The following is a 17166-nucleotide window of genomic DNA, read 5'->3' on the forward strand; positions in this document are numbered from 1 at the left end:
TCAGTGCTATTTGAGAATGGCTGTAGTTAAACTTGATTCACTATTTATTATGTTTAAAAAAATATAGTTCACACAAAAGTATCATGTAAACATTCTTTAAATAACCGCTGGTGCTCAGGCAGAATTCAGATTTTGCAAACAAGACAGGAGTGTGAATCGATGGTCGTGCGGCTTTCAGCTGTGGCTGCACCAGTTTCAGAGCTTGGAAGATTTAGTGAAGATTTCTGATGCTTTGTGTAAGTAGGCAGACAACAGTATCACAGACATTACACACCATGCTATATCTTTTGATTACTTGGTTCCAGGATTCCCAAGCCAAATCTTTCAAAACGCAGGACAACTTTGCTACTGTTAATGCTGAAAAGAGCGGGGAGGGAAAGGAGAAGGGAGGAGGAAAAGAGTTATTTATTTTTAATTTTTCTTACAAAGCTACAGCCCTATAAAAGGAACTAAAATGGGTTAGATTCTGATCTCATACAACTTCAGATCACCCATAAAAGAGGCTTAAGTAATTAAGCAGCAAACACATGAACTTATTCATGCTAACCTCATCAGTGGAAACCTATAGCACAAAGCTCATTTGCCTCAAATAGGAGAAACGGGAGGCTTTCCTAAGTACCTAAGGTGGGTAGAAGCCCGACTCTTGTTCTCAGCGGGCACGTGGTTTCCTTGAAGTAGAGGGGAAAGAAAAAGTGACTGACAATTTTCTTTTTAAGGGAAAGGGGTGTTTTAACAAAGTACCTCAGCTGGTTAAAAAAAACAAACCAAACCAAACCCATTTGCTCCTCTTCATAGACTGTAGCAAGTGCATAAAGATGTTTTTTCCTTCACCCCATAACTGTTACCATAGCTAGAACCATTTTCACTTCAAGATGCCTTCCTACACACACACACACACACACACACACACACACACACATATGCAGGTGACGGCAAGGCGGAGAGCCTGAATACATGAGCTCTTGCAGGAGACCTTCTGAGAGAATGAGTATGGGGGTGTATTTGTCCTCACTGAAGACAGTAGAAACTTCCCTGGTTCTTGGTGCATGTTCTCCGCTGTCCCTATCCTCTCTCCTCCGAAACAAGGTATTTTTTCAAAATCGTGAATGGGCAAAGAATGAAAAAGACCTCTTCTAAAAAGGCACATGTTTGCTGTGTTACCTACAATTCTGCAAAGCTCCTAATGTTAAGTCTGACATTTTGCTGAACAGGGGATGTAAACGGAAGCACATGATAAAATTCAAAGCACTAGATTTGCAAGGGGAGAGGGAACTGAAGGACACTCGTGCTTTCCTCCTCTTTTACACACCACTGCAGTTGGTCCCAGCTGATCCACGTGGGCCAGTTCTGGACACCACTTGTGGCCTGGTCCTCAGGAGGCTAAGGGACTGGATCTGCTACGAGCAGAGCGAGGACTGTCCTTCTTTCCACTCGGGAACTGCACCAGCTTGATCCAGCTCCCGACAAAATTGACCCTGGCTTCAGTGCTGGCTCTGGTCCCAAGGGAGACCCGGCACAGTCTGGCCCTTCTCTCTTTTTAGTTTGCAGTGCGAGTGAAGGGTTCAGTCACTGGCTGTGCCTGTGAAAATGCACCCGTTACCTCCAGTCACAAAGCCACAGCCCAGCACTAAGGATGACAGGCATAACCTCAGACTGCAGCTAGGGAACTGCACCCCTCTGCCTCGTGAGACGTGCAGGACATGCACCAGTCACACCAGCTTCAGAAGACCCCGGCCTGCTGGGCAGGACACACAGCACTCGCTGTTGCTTGCACCTGGTTAGTTAGAGAGCAGCTCAGGAGACCCCTCCAGGAGGAAGTGACAGCCTGCTGAAATGCTTCAGAAGTGAAAGGTGGCCACGTTGTTAGACAGTAACTTCTTGCAGACAGGAGTTGTTATTCAAGCTAACAGCCCACACCAAGCGGAAAAAGGCAGAAAAGGAGAGTTCGGATAAAGTGTTGATTATGTCCATGGGTTAATTTCGTGGTTTGTTTTTGCTTTTTTAAATGGAAGGTGATTGTCCAAGTTGCCGGTTAGGATACAACACATGGAAACATGCAAGGTGGAGCCCGTTATTGCATCAGTAGCTACAACCTACAAAGAAATATGGGAGGGAAGGGAAAAAGACACCATGAGAGTTAGTTTTCAGTTATTTAAAGCAAGCCCTTGAGAACTACATATTACAAAGCTTACACCAGAATAAAGCATGGGGCTAGTGCAGTCAGAGGGGATGTGAACATGTCTTCAGTGGGTTTTGAATCTGAGTAGGTCTCTGGCCAGCATGGCTACAGAGAGCCTCCCCAGTGTGACTTGAATGTAATGGTCTGCAGGGTATAAACACCATCTGAGCTGCCTGCACTTTCATTTCTATGAGCACTAATTCAGCTGTCACTGCTGATAATTAATACTGACACTTAAAGTACTTCTCCCCTATTAAATGCTTTGAGCAGAGAAAAAGTATTAATGTATGCAAATTGACATGAACCACTTGTGGGGGCGGAGGGGGGTGTCAGTCCATCTACCCAGGGGAAAATAATTAGGGTAGCTACTACATAAGACATCGCTCCGCAGTTCCACAAGCTGTTCAAGAATAACTCCCTATGGAAACACTAATCCAAAATAATCACTTGGCAAATTGCTCTGGAATTGAGCATTCTCACGAACTGCCTGCCCAAGTGGGAAGCGTTACTTCAAGTTCATTTCCAGTGTGATGTTAGAGGACAACACAAGAGCGTGATTGTCTGCATGGGAATGCGTAGGCAGCCTGGGCGCTCAGTCTGCTCTGTGGCGTCTGGTTGGGTAGGTGAAAAGATGTCAAATCAGTCATCGGAGTTAATGACCCAATGCGAGTGGATCTTACTGTACAGAGAAATGAGGGCATGAAAGTGTTGCCACACAGAACCAGAGTGTTGGAGTACAGTGTGTTTCTGTAGGAGGGAAAAAATATTACCAAAGGACACTGCTGTATCAAGCAAATCTCCTGGCAAAAGAATTGTTGTCTTCATAACATAACACAACTTAACTACACCAATCTTCCTTTGAGGCAAGGGAGGATTAGTTTCAAAAAAATAGGAGGAAATGTCATAAGTGAAGCTGGGTGACTTGAAGGAATGGATAATGGAAAAGCATGTACTCATGGGTATAGATCTGGCCAACGCAAGCTGTGCCTGGAAATAGGCTTCAGTATGCTTTAGGCCAGAAGAGGGAAAAAAATTGTGGCTCTTAAATTAAAACTGAAGGACAGATAAGCAGCAATTACACACAGGTTTGTTTTTTAGCTCAGATTTTGTTGGTTGCTCCTTAGATCTTTGTTTTAAAAAACGTAGAGAATTGAAACCACAAGGAGCAATGTGTAGCGGTGACAGCTCTGCTGGAGCAGTGCGTGGTCAGGGCGCAGGAAGACACCTTGCCTCCCAACTATGTGCCACAGCACAGAGGCAGTAGCTCATGATGCAAAGAACAACTGCCAAATGTAAGGCTATCTCAACCCTTTGTTGTACCTTTCTAAAATGAGGGCTGTGATCTATATCTACACACCTGTCTAGTGTAAGGAAAAAATACCAGACAGTTCTACTTATCAGTGAGTGGGTGGTAAGCATTCAATCTTTGCTGATAATAGTATCCTTTTGTATAAAGACAAGGCCCAGTCTTGGAGAAGCATTCCGCATTTTCAAGTTGTTAGATATCGTAACGTATCAGGGATGCAGTACAAATATTAGGGACATTGCACGAGAGACAAATGGCGAAATTTTCAACCAACCCCCCAAACAAGCCACACGAAAATGCCATGACAGTCGCCACACAAGCAAACAGAAGCATTTAGTTATGATAAGGTATGGCAGGAAGACAGTGAAGGGTTATAGGAAAGAAAGGGGTAGGTTAAACGTCAAAAAAAGAAGAAAAAAGAGAAAATAAAGATTAGAGGTTCAGTAGATGAAAATAAACACTGAGCAAGTATGTGGTAAATTGGCAGTGGTCAGAAACATGTCTGATCTCCCCCAGACTTCGAGAAAAAACACTGAGGTCACCAAGATGTACCCTTATGCCCAACAGAAACTCTGAGCTGTTCCTGAAACGGGCCTGGCTGTCTTTCACTGGGGCTTGCAGGCCCAGCCTGTTAACTGAGGTCCATCAGAGCTACTCGGGGCAACAGCGTTCAGCAGTGCGCCTTAGACGACTGACATAAAACTGGTCTGGGGTGGGGGTTTCTCTCTCTTGGCTCCAGAAATTGTACCTGCTTTGCTTCCACTTGATCTTGGTAGAAATGGAAGTGGAAACAGTCCTTCTCAGAGAGTGACAGGTTATTCATGAGAAGGGAGGCTGAAAGTTTTAGGCCTTCTGGCTTTATGCTAATCCACTCTGAACTGGAATGAGTTTTACATTCTGGTCTGGTCCATTGTAACAGATGCCGTGGGATGTACAACCAGGTGTTTTGGGGGATCTCTTCCAGTTTTGACAGTTTACAGATGCTTGATCATATGAGACTTTTCTTCCCCAATTGCAACACAGAACCTGACTTCAAAAGTATCGTGATCTGACAAGCCACTACAGGGGAAATTCTAACCACCTTGGGGTCAGAGTGGGCCCCTTCCAGTACTGTTGGTAGACAGTCTCTGAAACCAAACATAAAGCTGCATAAGTAATCTACTGAAGGAGGGAGGTGATTATGTTAAAGTAGGAAAAATTAACTGTCCGAAGCATGCGAGCTTAATTGCATAATTTCCGACTAACTAGAAAAGTAGAACAGCACACTGTTACTCTCCCATTAGAGGTTTGACAGCCTCCAGGAAGGCAAAATAAAGCACAGAAATGATCAGCTAGCAAATTCTGAGTGGCGTAAGTGTTCTTAACAGCAGCAAATACTCACTCAGCAGACTTCCAGAAATGCCCTGGGTGGGAGAGCCGACGATTCAATTTTGGCAGTTTTTCAAGCATATCCATGAGGACAGTGAAGCTAGGTCTCTCACTGAGATCAAATGACCAGCACGCTGAGAGAATTTCCTGCAAAGGATATTTGTGGCTCATTATCTCCACTTAGTTCACAGGTCAACTGTGCAGACCAAGCAACTGATTGAGCACTGTGGTTTGTGCGAGCCCAGCCAGAGATAGTGTTTAATAGAGTTCTGGCACATTCTTACAATCAAACAGTATCCTGCATACTGGTGGATGTCCTCTCCTATATGACAGTTATGGGCAGAGGCTTAGTATCTAACCTGGTGTCCCATTCTGATCTGTTCTCTCTCCTGCCCTTATCTTTAGAAAAGTATTATATAACCTGAGTAAAACAAACCTCCTCTTTAAGCAGCTCTCTCTTTTCCTGAGAAATAGCTGTATGGAAGGATTCCTGCAGCTGAAGTACTTACATTGACTTCCTTCCCTAAACTAACAGTTGCAAGGACTTGTTTCACTCCTTCACCACTTCCAATCTGCCAGATGAGCGCCTCTGCAGGCTGGTTCTTGAAAGGCCATTCTCTTGCTTGGAGCTCATACCACACAGTCCTGCAACATCAACAGACAAATCAAGCCTTTGCCTGCTCTTAAGAGAAAGATACAAAACCCTGACACTATTCCAATTTCTTCAGATAAGCTCTGGAAGGTGTGTAAGGCTGTGCAGCAAATCGCTCCCACCCCACACACCTCCCACCCATGACTTTTGTAGTAGGTGAGAAAAACACGTCCTAGCTAGAATCCCGAGTCTGAGAAAAGGGGACCACTGACTCGCAAGGTTCAGGTCTGTAACAAATCTCATTTAGCAAGCTCCTGTGGTACTCTTAGGTGTTCCTCTCTTACCCAAAGGCATAGATGTCTGCAGCTTTGGAGAAAGGCAGCTTGTCTTCATCTTTCCCAGGGGCCATCTCACGAACAATCTCAGGGGCCAGGTAGCATAACCAGTCATGAGGCAGCTTCAATTCATTCTCCCGCCTGAGTTCAAAAGAAGGAACACTACTACTTCAACCAAGAAGCAGCATATGGACCATATCTGTGCTTCACCTAATGCCTTGACTTTATTTGCTCAGATGTTTTCACTGACATTTCCTTCCTAATTTTCTTGCCCAAGTCTTAGCCTGACTCTCCAGCTCACTCTTGGACTTAAAGTTTTGTTTGTTCTGTGTTCCAAGTCTTACTCTGTACATAACTTCCTAGCTCTGTGCTACGGGAACTGTAGAAAGAACTCTGCTAAAAAAAAGAAAAAAAAAAAAAACCCAAAGAAAAAGTGTGTATTCCAAAAATGTGTGTATGTACTAAAGCAATCATCACTCCTCACTTGTACTGTGTAACGCATCAGAATGTTTCCCTATTTGATAAATAACATCAAAAAAATGATAAATAAGTTATCATTCTAGAAGTGGACCAAACACTGAAACCTCCACTTACCTTCCTTCCTGAACCACACCCGAAATTCCAAATAATCCAAAGTCAGTGATCACAACTTTCCCATTGTCATAGAAAACGTTCTTGGATTTCAGATCCTTATGTACAATCCCCTTTGCGTGAAGATACCCCATGCCCTAGGAAATATACGCAGAGACGTAAACTTTTTAAATTATTTACAAGCCTCTAACTCTGGGTGTCTTTTGCTTTCTAATACACATTTACTCTCATAACTCCAGCATAAATGATTAATTGTAAGTGGGGACAGGGCAGTTGTCTGACTTATCCAGGAAGGGTGCAAGGGAAGTCTGCAAGGGAGCAGATCTTAGCTTAGTGCTCAACCTCTGAATTGCTTTTCATCCTCTGCATAGTAGGGCTGCTGGAAGGGTACTCTTGGTTGAAGCATTAAGCGGCTGTGGACTTTACAGTTCTGAAGAAGTCTGCATGTGTAGAAACAATGAACAACTGACACAAGTTTGCTCACTAAATTCACAGGATATTTCTGCCAGAAAAGAACAGAATAGCTTTACAAATGCTTCTTCAGTTGAGAAATACTGAAAGAGAGCATAGGAAACACTGTGCAAATCTGGGAGAAAATGCCGTCTACTTCAGAATGCATTAACTTAGCTGCAGCTACTCATAAAGAGAAGAGACCAGGAAGGAAACCTGTCCTGTGTACCTTTCTTCATTGTCCCCTTTATCTAAATTCTCCCTTCCCAGCCCCTTACCGACGAGCAAAGGCTCTATTTCTCTCCTTACAGGCCCTTAGTTTACTGCCCACTAAATTAGCACTTTTTTTCAGCCAGCTTTGAGTACCTCCTGCTGCAATACCCTCTTGGGCTATTGAGATTTACAGAACCTGTCCAGCTGTGCAGCCTCTAAACTCTTGCTGAGCCACTGCCCAAAAAGCAGATGTCTCTGTTAGCATGACATACCCTTACCTTAATGATTTCCTGTGCTATCTGCCTGGTTTTGTTAATATCCAGGGATATCTTGGGGTCCCTTACAAACGAGTGAAGTGTCCTTCCTTTGCAGAAGCTACAGGAAAGAGGAACAACAATCCTTAGAAAGGTCGTTAAAATACTGGAGGGAAATAAGAATACTGAACGTTCAGTTGGTTTTCTTATCATGTTGACAGAATCCCAGCCCTCTTCCACTGCTGAGAAATGCCATTTTGAAGAACTTTAAGGACCCAATTGATTTACATCTGTGTGGGTGTACACATGTACAGAAGACCTATTGCTAAAGCATGCTCAAGGATATGCAACAAATGCTTATGTATTTCTTCAGAGACCCAGTTGTTATGCTGCTCTGACATCTGTGGTTTTCAAAATCTGAGCACCAGCTTCTTCTGCTGGTGCTACTGGGCACTTAAGCCGGAAAATTCTTTTGGAACCAGCATTTAGAAATGACTGAGTACTTCCTTGCCAGACTATGAGAATGGCATGCCCGTGGCCTTGCTTAAATTCAACCTGCATATGAACATCCCAAAAAGCTGTTATTTAAGCTAAATGATCCTCAATGCAACTAAATACTGAAAAAGGAAGAGAGGAGAAAAATAGTAACACTTTTGCCTAATCAGCAAGTGTCCCTAAGAGGAACAGAAAGGAACAGGTAACTGTTGCATTATCAGCCTCACACATTGGTTTATTGTCACTTTGCTGGATTGGAACCATCTGGAAGGAAACAACAGAGGAACAGCCTGTTCCAGATTTCTTCTTCCTCCTGCTTTTTGAATTTTATTATTTAAGAATTAAAAATAAAAAGAAAATTGCCAAAAAATATTATGTGTTCCCTAAAAGGAGACAACCCTAGTATCCAAAACTGTGAGCAACACAGACTGCATTCACGTCTGCCACCTCCTGAATGCAGGGAGACATTTATTTTTAATATATAAAAAATTTAATATTATCTATCTATATAATATAGATATAAAAATAATACTAAGGTGCTACATCCTCACCTGGTAATGATTGCTAAATGAGGAGGGTTCATGCATGCTCCCATGAAAAGTACCACGTTCTCATGCCGGGTCTGTCTATAGTTCATCACCTCCTTTTTGAAGAGCTTGAGATGATCCTGATTGTTCCCGTCTATCTCCAGCAGCCTGATGGCCACTTCCCCATGCCACTTTCCCTTGTAAACCTTCCCCCACCGTCCTTGGCCAATAGGATCCCCCAGTTCAATCTGTTCAAAGGGAATGTCCCACTCTTGCAGGTAGACGCTGGTCTGGCTAGGTTTGCGATAAATCATCCCTTGCAAGTGTGGCCGTCTGTTTGGCAAATCTTCCACCTCATCCTCATCATCTTCAGGTTCTGATTTATTAGGCTCTGGTTCTTCCACCTGTTTACAAAACAAGAAGGGAAACATATGCTGACAGTCCCATCTGAGAGGCAGAAGCAGTCTACTAGCCAGCAGCAAAGGCTGCTTTGAGAGAACATCAAGGGAGCGAATGTACACATTTGACTACAGCTCTAGAAATACACCTCACAGGACAAAGTCATCTCAGAAGGCTACAAAAAGACATGCATCTTCTGTATGTCAGTGCATGCAGGTGAAGACAAGAAAGGCTTTATCCCATATAGAGTTAAATTTGTAGAACCAGCACTAGCATCTAGGGACTCAGCACCTCTCAGGATGTGGCCTTCAGTGTGGGGAAAAGTACTACAAGACCACTCTAAAAGGAAGGGTCATGAACCTCTTTGTTCTTTAAAGAAATGTAGGTGGATTTGGGGTTTTTCGGTTTTGGTGATTACTAAAATTCTGCTGTTAGCAAGAAATGCTCCAAAAATCAGCAAGCTTAATCCAAATTCCAGTAATTTCTGCTGAAATCATTGTTTCTATCTATCTTGATAGGTTTACTCATCCCAGCAGAAAGCCATTTCAGTGTTCATACTACAAGCTGAACATGTGCTTAGGCACTACCAAAATCAGTCTCGTGAATAGGTATGGGAAGGCTTTCCTATGCAAAACATTAGCTCCTGGTAGATCCCGCAAAGCAAAGCCTGTAAGCGTGGGCTTATGTGACCACGGGTAGCACCTACACATGCATTACTTGCAGATTTGAGGTCTGCAGAGCATTTAGACCTTGCAGCTCCAGCAGTAGGCCTGCAGCTCTTGTAATGCAAAAACAGCCACACCAAATTGAGTGAGCCAGAAGTCTGAAAAATATCCTCTTAGCCCAATTAGAAAAAAAAAAAAAAGTATTATTACAAGTACTTAAATGTTTCAGCCTAGCTGCAGAAACCATGAATTTTCAGTTGAGATCTTTGCAGTACCAACAGTTCAGTGGAACTGAGGTAAGGCACAGCTAGTCTACACCCATAATTCCAGGGCCGCAACTTTTTTATTGCACTTTCAACATGGCATTTCTGATTGTACAAAAGGGCAAACCAGAAAACCTACCTCTGCTTCACATTCAACTCCATCTGTGTCTGGCTGTTCATGAGCACTAACAAGAGAAGACACGTTTACAGTGAAAATAATGTTTGCACATCCACCCGAGTTAGAAAAGTGAGCTGCTACATATGCCATTAGTGGAGTGGAAGGAAGCAAATAGAGAACAGATCTTGATAGCATTACAGCAGGTCAGAGAAAAATACAATTACTGCTCCACTTAAGAGGAGGACTTTCAAAGCTTACTTTAGCAAATGAGGGACAAAGACTTTGAAGTGATTTTCAATGATTAAGCAGCAGGAATTGATTTGGCAGTGGCATAGCTGCTTTATTACGATGTGTTCCAGTAATGAATACTCCTACTACTGAAACACCTACAGTGGAGAAGAAATTGCGAGTACTGGCAATGGAGGCTACAACATTTTGCATGCCCTATTACTGAGATCCTTAAAAAGATGCTTGCTTACAGCTAAGTGACATGCTCTTTTAATCATAAGACTCCGTAACTTCTGTTTCATTGGACCTTTCTGATCTCCAGAATGCACAGACAAGTCCACAGGCGTGGACTTCTTAGTGTCCCATTTAAAGTAAATATCATATTCAGATTTATAAAGCGGCGAATACCAGTATTACTCTTGCTGACTAAAATAATCCCGTGAGTTCTCAGATTGTAAATTCAGTTTTAGTAGTAACATAGCGCTTTCAGACTAATGTGAAGATTATCAGGTAAAGACTATGCAAATAAAAAAGTATTTAAAACTGTACTTACTTAGTGTCTGCAGATGTTTCTGGAGGCTGTGCAATTTGTGCAGGACTAGGAATTTCTGGGAAAGTAGAAATATTTATGATACATATTTTACACTTTAATCTCTTATAGGTTGGAAGTTTTAACATTGCAATAGTGAATAATTTGGTTCTTACTCAGGAATTATAAAGTGAACTCAACCACAGAAAATACAGTTTTATACTTCTATTCTTTTAAAACTATGCTTATCTTTCCTAGTACTTTCATGCCCGTATATTGACCAAGCCCACTTTTCTTCCCATTCACCTACTTATCTGTAATGTCTTTCAAGGTCAGTCCTTGTCTGTGAACTTGTCATATGCCTTCAAGTTGCCTTGGACAATGAGAAATACTTAAATCCTCACAGAACTAGGACATTTGAATTAATCTATACTGCAGGTCATGTATTCCAACTGCACCTAGTCTGTCCAGTGGCACCAGTGCACAGGAAATTCAGCTTGGGTTGCAAATCCTTCCAAAATTCAGAATAAATACTCTGTACCTGGCATCCTACATCATCATTTCTCACATTGGAAACAAACAAGCTGTTTCTAAGGGTTCACGAACAGCTGACTGAGAAAAGTTTGTATATCCAAATCCACATATGAATAGTGCTTCATTATTCTTAAATCCTATAGGCAAGAGCCTCAGTTCATAAAGGTGAGCTCAGCACTCTGGAACTGACAGTGTCCATTTATACTAGCTAAGTATATAACCCTAAAAGCAAGCCTTTTTAAAGAAAGAACATGGCTGTGTATAAATTCCACAGCAGAAAGCTACTGTTTTACAACTGAATATTCAGAGTTTCACTGTAGTATATAAATAACATAGCTACCTCATATTAGGAGACAGAGGCCTGAATTATATACCGGGATAAGAGCAAGTTTGAATTGTTTTAGATACTTTTTTTTTTTTTTTTTTTAAAGCAGAATTATTGTTCTTGGGCAGCATGCAGAAGTTTACAAACAATTTACTTTTTGGCAGCAGAAGCTGGTTAGTAGAATTAAAACAATCAACTCACCTGGGAAGATAAATTGTTGTCTATGCTGAATGTAGTAGGCAGCTTTTTTTAATTTTTTTTTTTTTTTAAAAAAAAGAACAGCAAAAAAATTACCAGGAGAAAAAAAAAACAAACACAAACAAGTTAGAAGATCATCAGTAAGTGCCCCATATGCATTCAATGAATTAGTCCCAACTTACTGTTGAGAAACAGATTAGTAGATTATCAGCCTGTTTGAGGGGTGAATTTCAGCACATGCATTTATGGAAGACTGTGACAGATGATACTTATCAAACGAAAGCTATGTTACCAATAAGCAAACAGTCCGGTGGGAAAACAACACATTCAGACTTCAAGTGGCAGAAGCATATTTAGAGAACCGGGGAATACTAAAAGGCAGGCCCAGGTAAAAGCTGGTGCTTAAATGCTCTCTTCATGTCTTCAGCTTTTCAGAGATGCACCCAGAGAAGCTGAAGCTCATGAGCCACCTGCAAGCATTTCTTTTACTTAGTTCATTTGAGCAGTATGTCCTAATACAAAGTAGTTGCAGTAGAATCTTTGTACTAAACTGGCTCTGCTTCTGCTCCTTTTAAGTAGGCTAAAATAGCAACTTTCACTCACAGATTAAAAGCTTGATGCAAAATATAGCCGTGTTGAAGGCTAGATGTAGCAGCTAGTGAGCAGCATGTGACTTCATTTCCAGATCAAAGGAATTAAATTTATTCTCACTACATAAATCTTTTCCCTTGTCAGACATCCTTGCCTCTATCTACTTTGGTACAGACCGTACATTTGGGTCCTTGAAGTATGTAGGGTAAATTCTTCTCCACCATACATGTATGTCAATGATTTAAAAATGAGTGTTGACTGTTGGTTACCTTTTGGAAGGGACTGGTGAAGTAATTCATCCCAGTTCTCAGTTTCATGTTTTGCTCTAGCAATCAACTTACTCATGACTTAAAGCCACTGGTGACCGAACACGGCAGAGAGGATGCATTTTACAATACAATGAGGAAAGGGAGGAGAAATTTTTTTTTTTTTTTAAGTCCTTTTCAAAAAAGGGGAAAATAGAAAAATCAAATCATTTAAGAAGGGTGCCAGCACTCCTTAATAATCTGTCTCCTGCAAAGTTGTCTTGCCAATACCACTTAAAAACTTTTAAGAACACACCATTTTCTTTTATCAGGTAACAAGATATAAATTCACGCCTTGCTTAAGACACAACGATGTATTCAGAAACCTGCAACCAACTATGAAGTCTTGGTCAGCCTCTGCTTGCATAGAGGCCTTTCTGATCTTGGCAGAGGTCTCCTGAAAAAGGTAAGTTTACCTGGGAAGTTAAATCGTCCATCCCTCTGACCCATAGGAGATGGGTTTGGGGGAGGTGTTGCACTGGGAGGGTTGGAAGACTGGAAAGGTGCCGGAGAAGATGGTGTGGATGAGGTTGTAGAAGAAGGATTGCTGCTTGAGTCCAGATGATTTATTGCTGGTGGATGCTCCTGCACAGGAAGGAAAGTCACTCATGAGAAAACAATAAAAAGGAAGAAAGAATTCCCCTCAATGTTTATTGAACAACAGAGAAAGGAAAGCTGTCCCTAGCCTCGATCACAGCATAGTTTTTCTAAGTGAGTAGGCAGCTGGAGCTGTGCACGACCTATGTTTTACAAGGAGAAAATGTCACATATCAAAGTCTCCTTGCAAAGCGAAAGCTCAAAGTGCCATTCTTGCTCCAACCAGCAAGGTACTGCTGCCACGTCTCCTTATTGTAGCTCCTCGGTGACTTACAGACACAAGACTCACTTCAGTCACCATGTACCTTTTTAGTTAGTGCTTTGGGAAGAGTTCCAAATTGTGGTTCTGTTGGTCTGTCTACTGGATTATTGATATCAGAAGGGACAGACTCTGTTCTTCTTATTTTTGTTACTGAAAAACAAGTTGCAGAAGGGAGAAAAAAGCTTTAATCAGACTTTTTATTCTTGTGATGCCATCATTGCATTGAAATGCTAAGAACTTGTAGAAAATTACTTACTGGGAAGAAAGGATATTCTACAAGCAGGTGCCTCTTTAGTACATTTGTTGTGACATTTTAATCTGAAAGAGAAACATTACATGTTAAATAACAACTTGTTCTTTCCCAAAAAGAGGAAGCCTACCCTTAATTTGTAATTCTTATGCTAATCTCAGAGGGAGTTCTGGAATGCTGCAGCCCCCAAAGCAGCATGCATGCATATGAAGAATCCTATTATGTGTGTCATTAGGCTAATGAAAGCCATATACATATCTTAGCATCTGATTTACTTTTAATATAGTTACCTTCACTGACTCTCATCCACAGTGAAGCACTAAAATCTCAGTGCTCTGGACTAACAACCCAGACAGAGAAGCAAGAACTAAAATCCTTGCTGTTATTTAGGTATCCAGCTCCCACCACAAGATTTGCCCATGATCAGGTAGGAAGCCTGTGGCAGGGAAATAAACTGGGTTCATACACCCTAAGTAGAAGTTGTGCCAAAGCATTCCTTTGCCAGTTCAGAAGCTGACTGAAAAAATGATGCCACTGTTAAGAGTGCATCACACCAAGAGATACTTGTCACTGGCAAACTTTAATGAATCAAATACAAAGTTCTTCTGAAAAAGATCATCACTGTGTACTCACCTGCAGTACTTACACTTCACCCCGAACATCATGCTTTTCTGACAGACTTGGCAAATTTGAGATAACCAAGACTTTGTAGAGAACCTAAGTGGAGACAAGAGGGGAAAAATGATGTTAACTGGTGTCTAAAGCAAAAATAACATTTTTAGGTAGTTAGAGACAGGCTATACTCCTTCAGTCCTTTCTGAAAAGGGCAAGTGGTGCTGCAGAAAAGACTTCTCACTTTTCTGATCAAAAGCAACTGAAAGAAGGATGGCACCAGCTCTGCTGGCCTCTTGCTAGTTCTCCACTCTTGGAACAGGGCTGAGAGGTGCTCAGAGGTGTCTCTGACAAGGAGACAGGGTGTGCATGTACACACATCTCTAGAAGGTCCTCAAAGCTGCAGCTCAGCAATTACACACCTGAAGCCTCATGCAAAGATACCCAAGTGATAGAGTATTACTTCTTTTCATAAAAAAACCCTCAAACCAGAATTGAGCTTCACCTCATGAAACAAGCAAGTACTCTTGAGAGTGTGCAGCTAGCACACACTCCAAATGCAGAGGCAGCACATGCTCACGTGCTACCCATCAGTGGCTGGTGTCCCTCCTCAGCTCAGCAGGACGTTCATGTGCTGCTGGCTCTATTCACCTGAACATCTTTGTAGAACTGGGACTCAATTTATGGCGGATGGTGGTGGTAGGAACGTTATCCCTTTTACCAGAAACTTAAGCGGATAGGTTTGGCATTAGAACTTGCTAGTCCAGTTTTGGTTTGGATTTAGAAAGGGGGGATGCAGGAAGCTACAAGGAAGAAAAGGGAAATATATGCCCTTTCCATGTAGGAAGGAAGGAGCAGCTTCCCTTTGGAAAAGGCATTGTTACACACTTGGCATGCTTGGTCCTGTCACCCCATATACAACATTGCTACCCCTGGTACGCTAGTCATTATGGAATCATGAGTCAATTGGCTTTGTAAAAAAGATTTCAAGTGCTGGACACGTCAGTGACGTATTAAAAAGAAATGAAGCTGAAATACAGAGTTGAGGCTGAACTTGGCAAATGAGGCACCTGACCCAACTTCAAGCCTATCTTAGAGTTGTCACTGCCACAAACACACTAGATAGGATGCTGTCCCAGTCTGACCCCTCGGTTTGTTTCCTTTGTGGCTCCCACCGCATGTCTTGCTTACCTGTGTGTTACAGCTAAGCCAAAGTCTCTTCGTACCGTTTGAGGGGATCCTTGGGAGAGTTCTGATAGAGAACAAAAGGATGTTTTAGGGAAGCATTACTCACAAGCGTGCTTACCAGTCTAGACAGAAACAAAGCAATCACTGTCATAGATAAGGCCTGGTAGCCATGACACTGTTAGCAGCACAGCTGAGATTGGTTTGTCTTCTGCTGTAAAGCTACCAGATACTACTCTTTTATTTGTTTTCATATGGAGGAAATGGTGGTAGAATCATAATTCTTCCTTCTTTAATAAAAAGAAGGCTTTTTTTTTTCCTGAATTAAATCTATAGCCATATTGCAAATCTGGAGAAAACTCAAATCTGCAAGTATCAACACAGCTTCAAAGCTAGACACTGTCAATGCTTACAAAAAGATGGTCTCTTTGTTTGACCCTAGATGGCACCAGATTCTTTTTTATCATTATTCCAGTGAACTTTTAAAGGCATCTGTGGTCTTCAGCATCTTAGAATAGACTGGAATGACTAGTTGCTTTTCCAAGGCATGTTGCTGACCGAGTGTGGCCATCCAAATGCACAGTCAACTGAATTAATCATAATACCACAGTTAAGATTGTTAAGGCTGTTAACATCAGTTAAGATGACTAAATCCTTACTGAAGGGTCCTAGTGAATGTAAAAACGTTTGGAATTGAATGGGACTTAAAAGTGCCTACAGTATAGATTTTAAAATATACAATATGACTATATGCACAGAAGCACCAAAATTCTTAACTTCTATTTGAATTTATTCTAATGCCTTTTTTATTGCATAAATTCTATCACTCTCCACAGAGAAATGCTCAGATTTCTGCTTGCATTTTCATTTTACAACTTTCTTTCTATACTTTTTCATTTCTGAAAGTAATTCCTGGGATTTTTGTTTTAAAGGGCATTAGATATATGTGTGGTGCTATAACATCCTTATTTGGACTTTTATACTTTATAAAAAGTTGAGACACTTTCCAAGATGCCTGTATGTCTCCACATTAGCTTCGAAGGTTACAGGTTGTGTCTGAGACAGACGCACATAGTTACATCAGGATAGCTAAAACACTAAATGGCATTGATACATCCCTGGATAAAAAACATACGTCCAAGTCCTGTAAGCCATTAAACATGTGAATAGACCCATCAACATCAGGGGAAGCATTCCACACTTAAGCACATGCTGAAGTGTTCCTCAGAAGGTTGTTGCAATTGCCTAATTTCATTACAGAGATATTTGGCAATGAATATCCAAAGATGGTTAACTAAATGGTTATATACGAAGTTATTTCCAGTATCAAGAGGCACCAATAACAGCTGTCTGAAGTCACAGACAAGCAATTACACCCAAACCCCTTCCTTTAGCCCTTTAAACATCAGTATTCATTTTCTTTGCTTTTGTCATCTGAAGAAATACCAAGTACAAAAAAAACATGTAAACATCCTGCAGTTCTTCAGTAGGCCAAGCTCCTGTTAAAGTTAACAGAAACTCTGGAATAGAAGGCCCTGTTGAGGACCTCCAGAGGCTGCACAGGGATGATCAACAGATACTTGTCAAGGACACGTTCTTCTCTCTCAGGATTGAAATGAAGATGGCCCTGTAAAAATCTCTTACCGAACCTAGAGAGAGAGAAAAAAAATTGTTTATTTTTAGACATTCTTATTCATGTGACAGGCTACACACTTTGCTAGAACAGAAACTCCTTCCTGCAGCATCTGATGTCAGGTTTACAAACATCTCTAGTTTTGCACAGTCTCCTGAAGTT

General features: G+C 41.6%; 1 protein-coding gene across 1 annotated transcript in view; it reads right to left on the minus strand.

Annotated features, from left to right (window-relative positions):
- Window positions 1–278: 278 nt before the first annotated feature.
- KSR1 (kinase suppressor of ras 1) overlaps window positions 279–17166 on the minus strand; it is a gene marked incomplete at both ends in the record, with an annotated part of 69163 nt that continues 52275 nt past the window's right edge. The window contains 15 exon segments of the mRNA XM_082008661.1: window positions 279–357; window positions 4867–5000; window positions 5363–5498; window positions 5790–5921; window positions 6375–6508; window positions 7313–7409; window positions 8335–8714; window positions 9777–9822; window positions 10537–10591; window positions 11573–11614; window positions 12882–13050; window positions 13368–13474; window positions 13581–13642; window positions 14208–14291; window positions 15378–15438. Of these exon segments, the coding sequence (XP_081864787.1) occupies window positions 279–357; window positions 4867–5000; window positions 5363–5498; window positions 5790–5921; window positions 6375–6508; window positions 7313–7409; window positions 8335–8714; window positions 9777–9822; window positions 10537–10591; window positions 11573–11614; window positions 12882–13050; window positions 13368–13474; window positions 13581–13642; window positions 14208–14291; window positions 15378–15438 (1718 nt within the window).

This window comes from Phaethon aethereus, assembly GCF_964289735.1.
Source record: "Phaethon aethereus genome assembly, chromosome: 19".
NCBI classification, from domain to species: Eukaryota; Metazoa; Chordata; class Aves; order Phaethontiformes; family Phaethontidae; genus Phaethon; species Phaethon aethereus.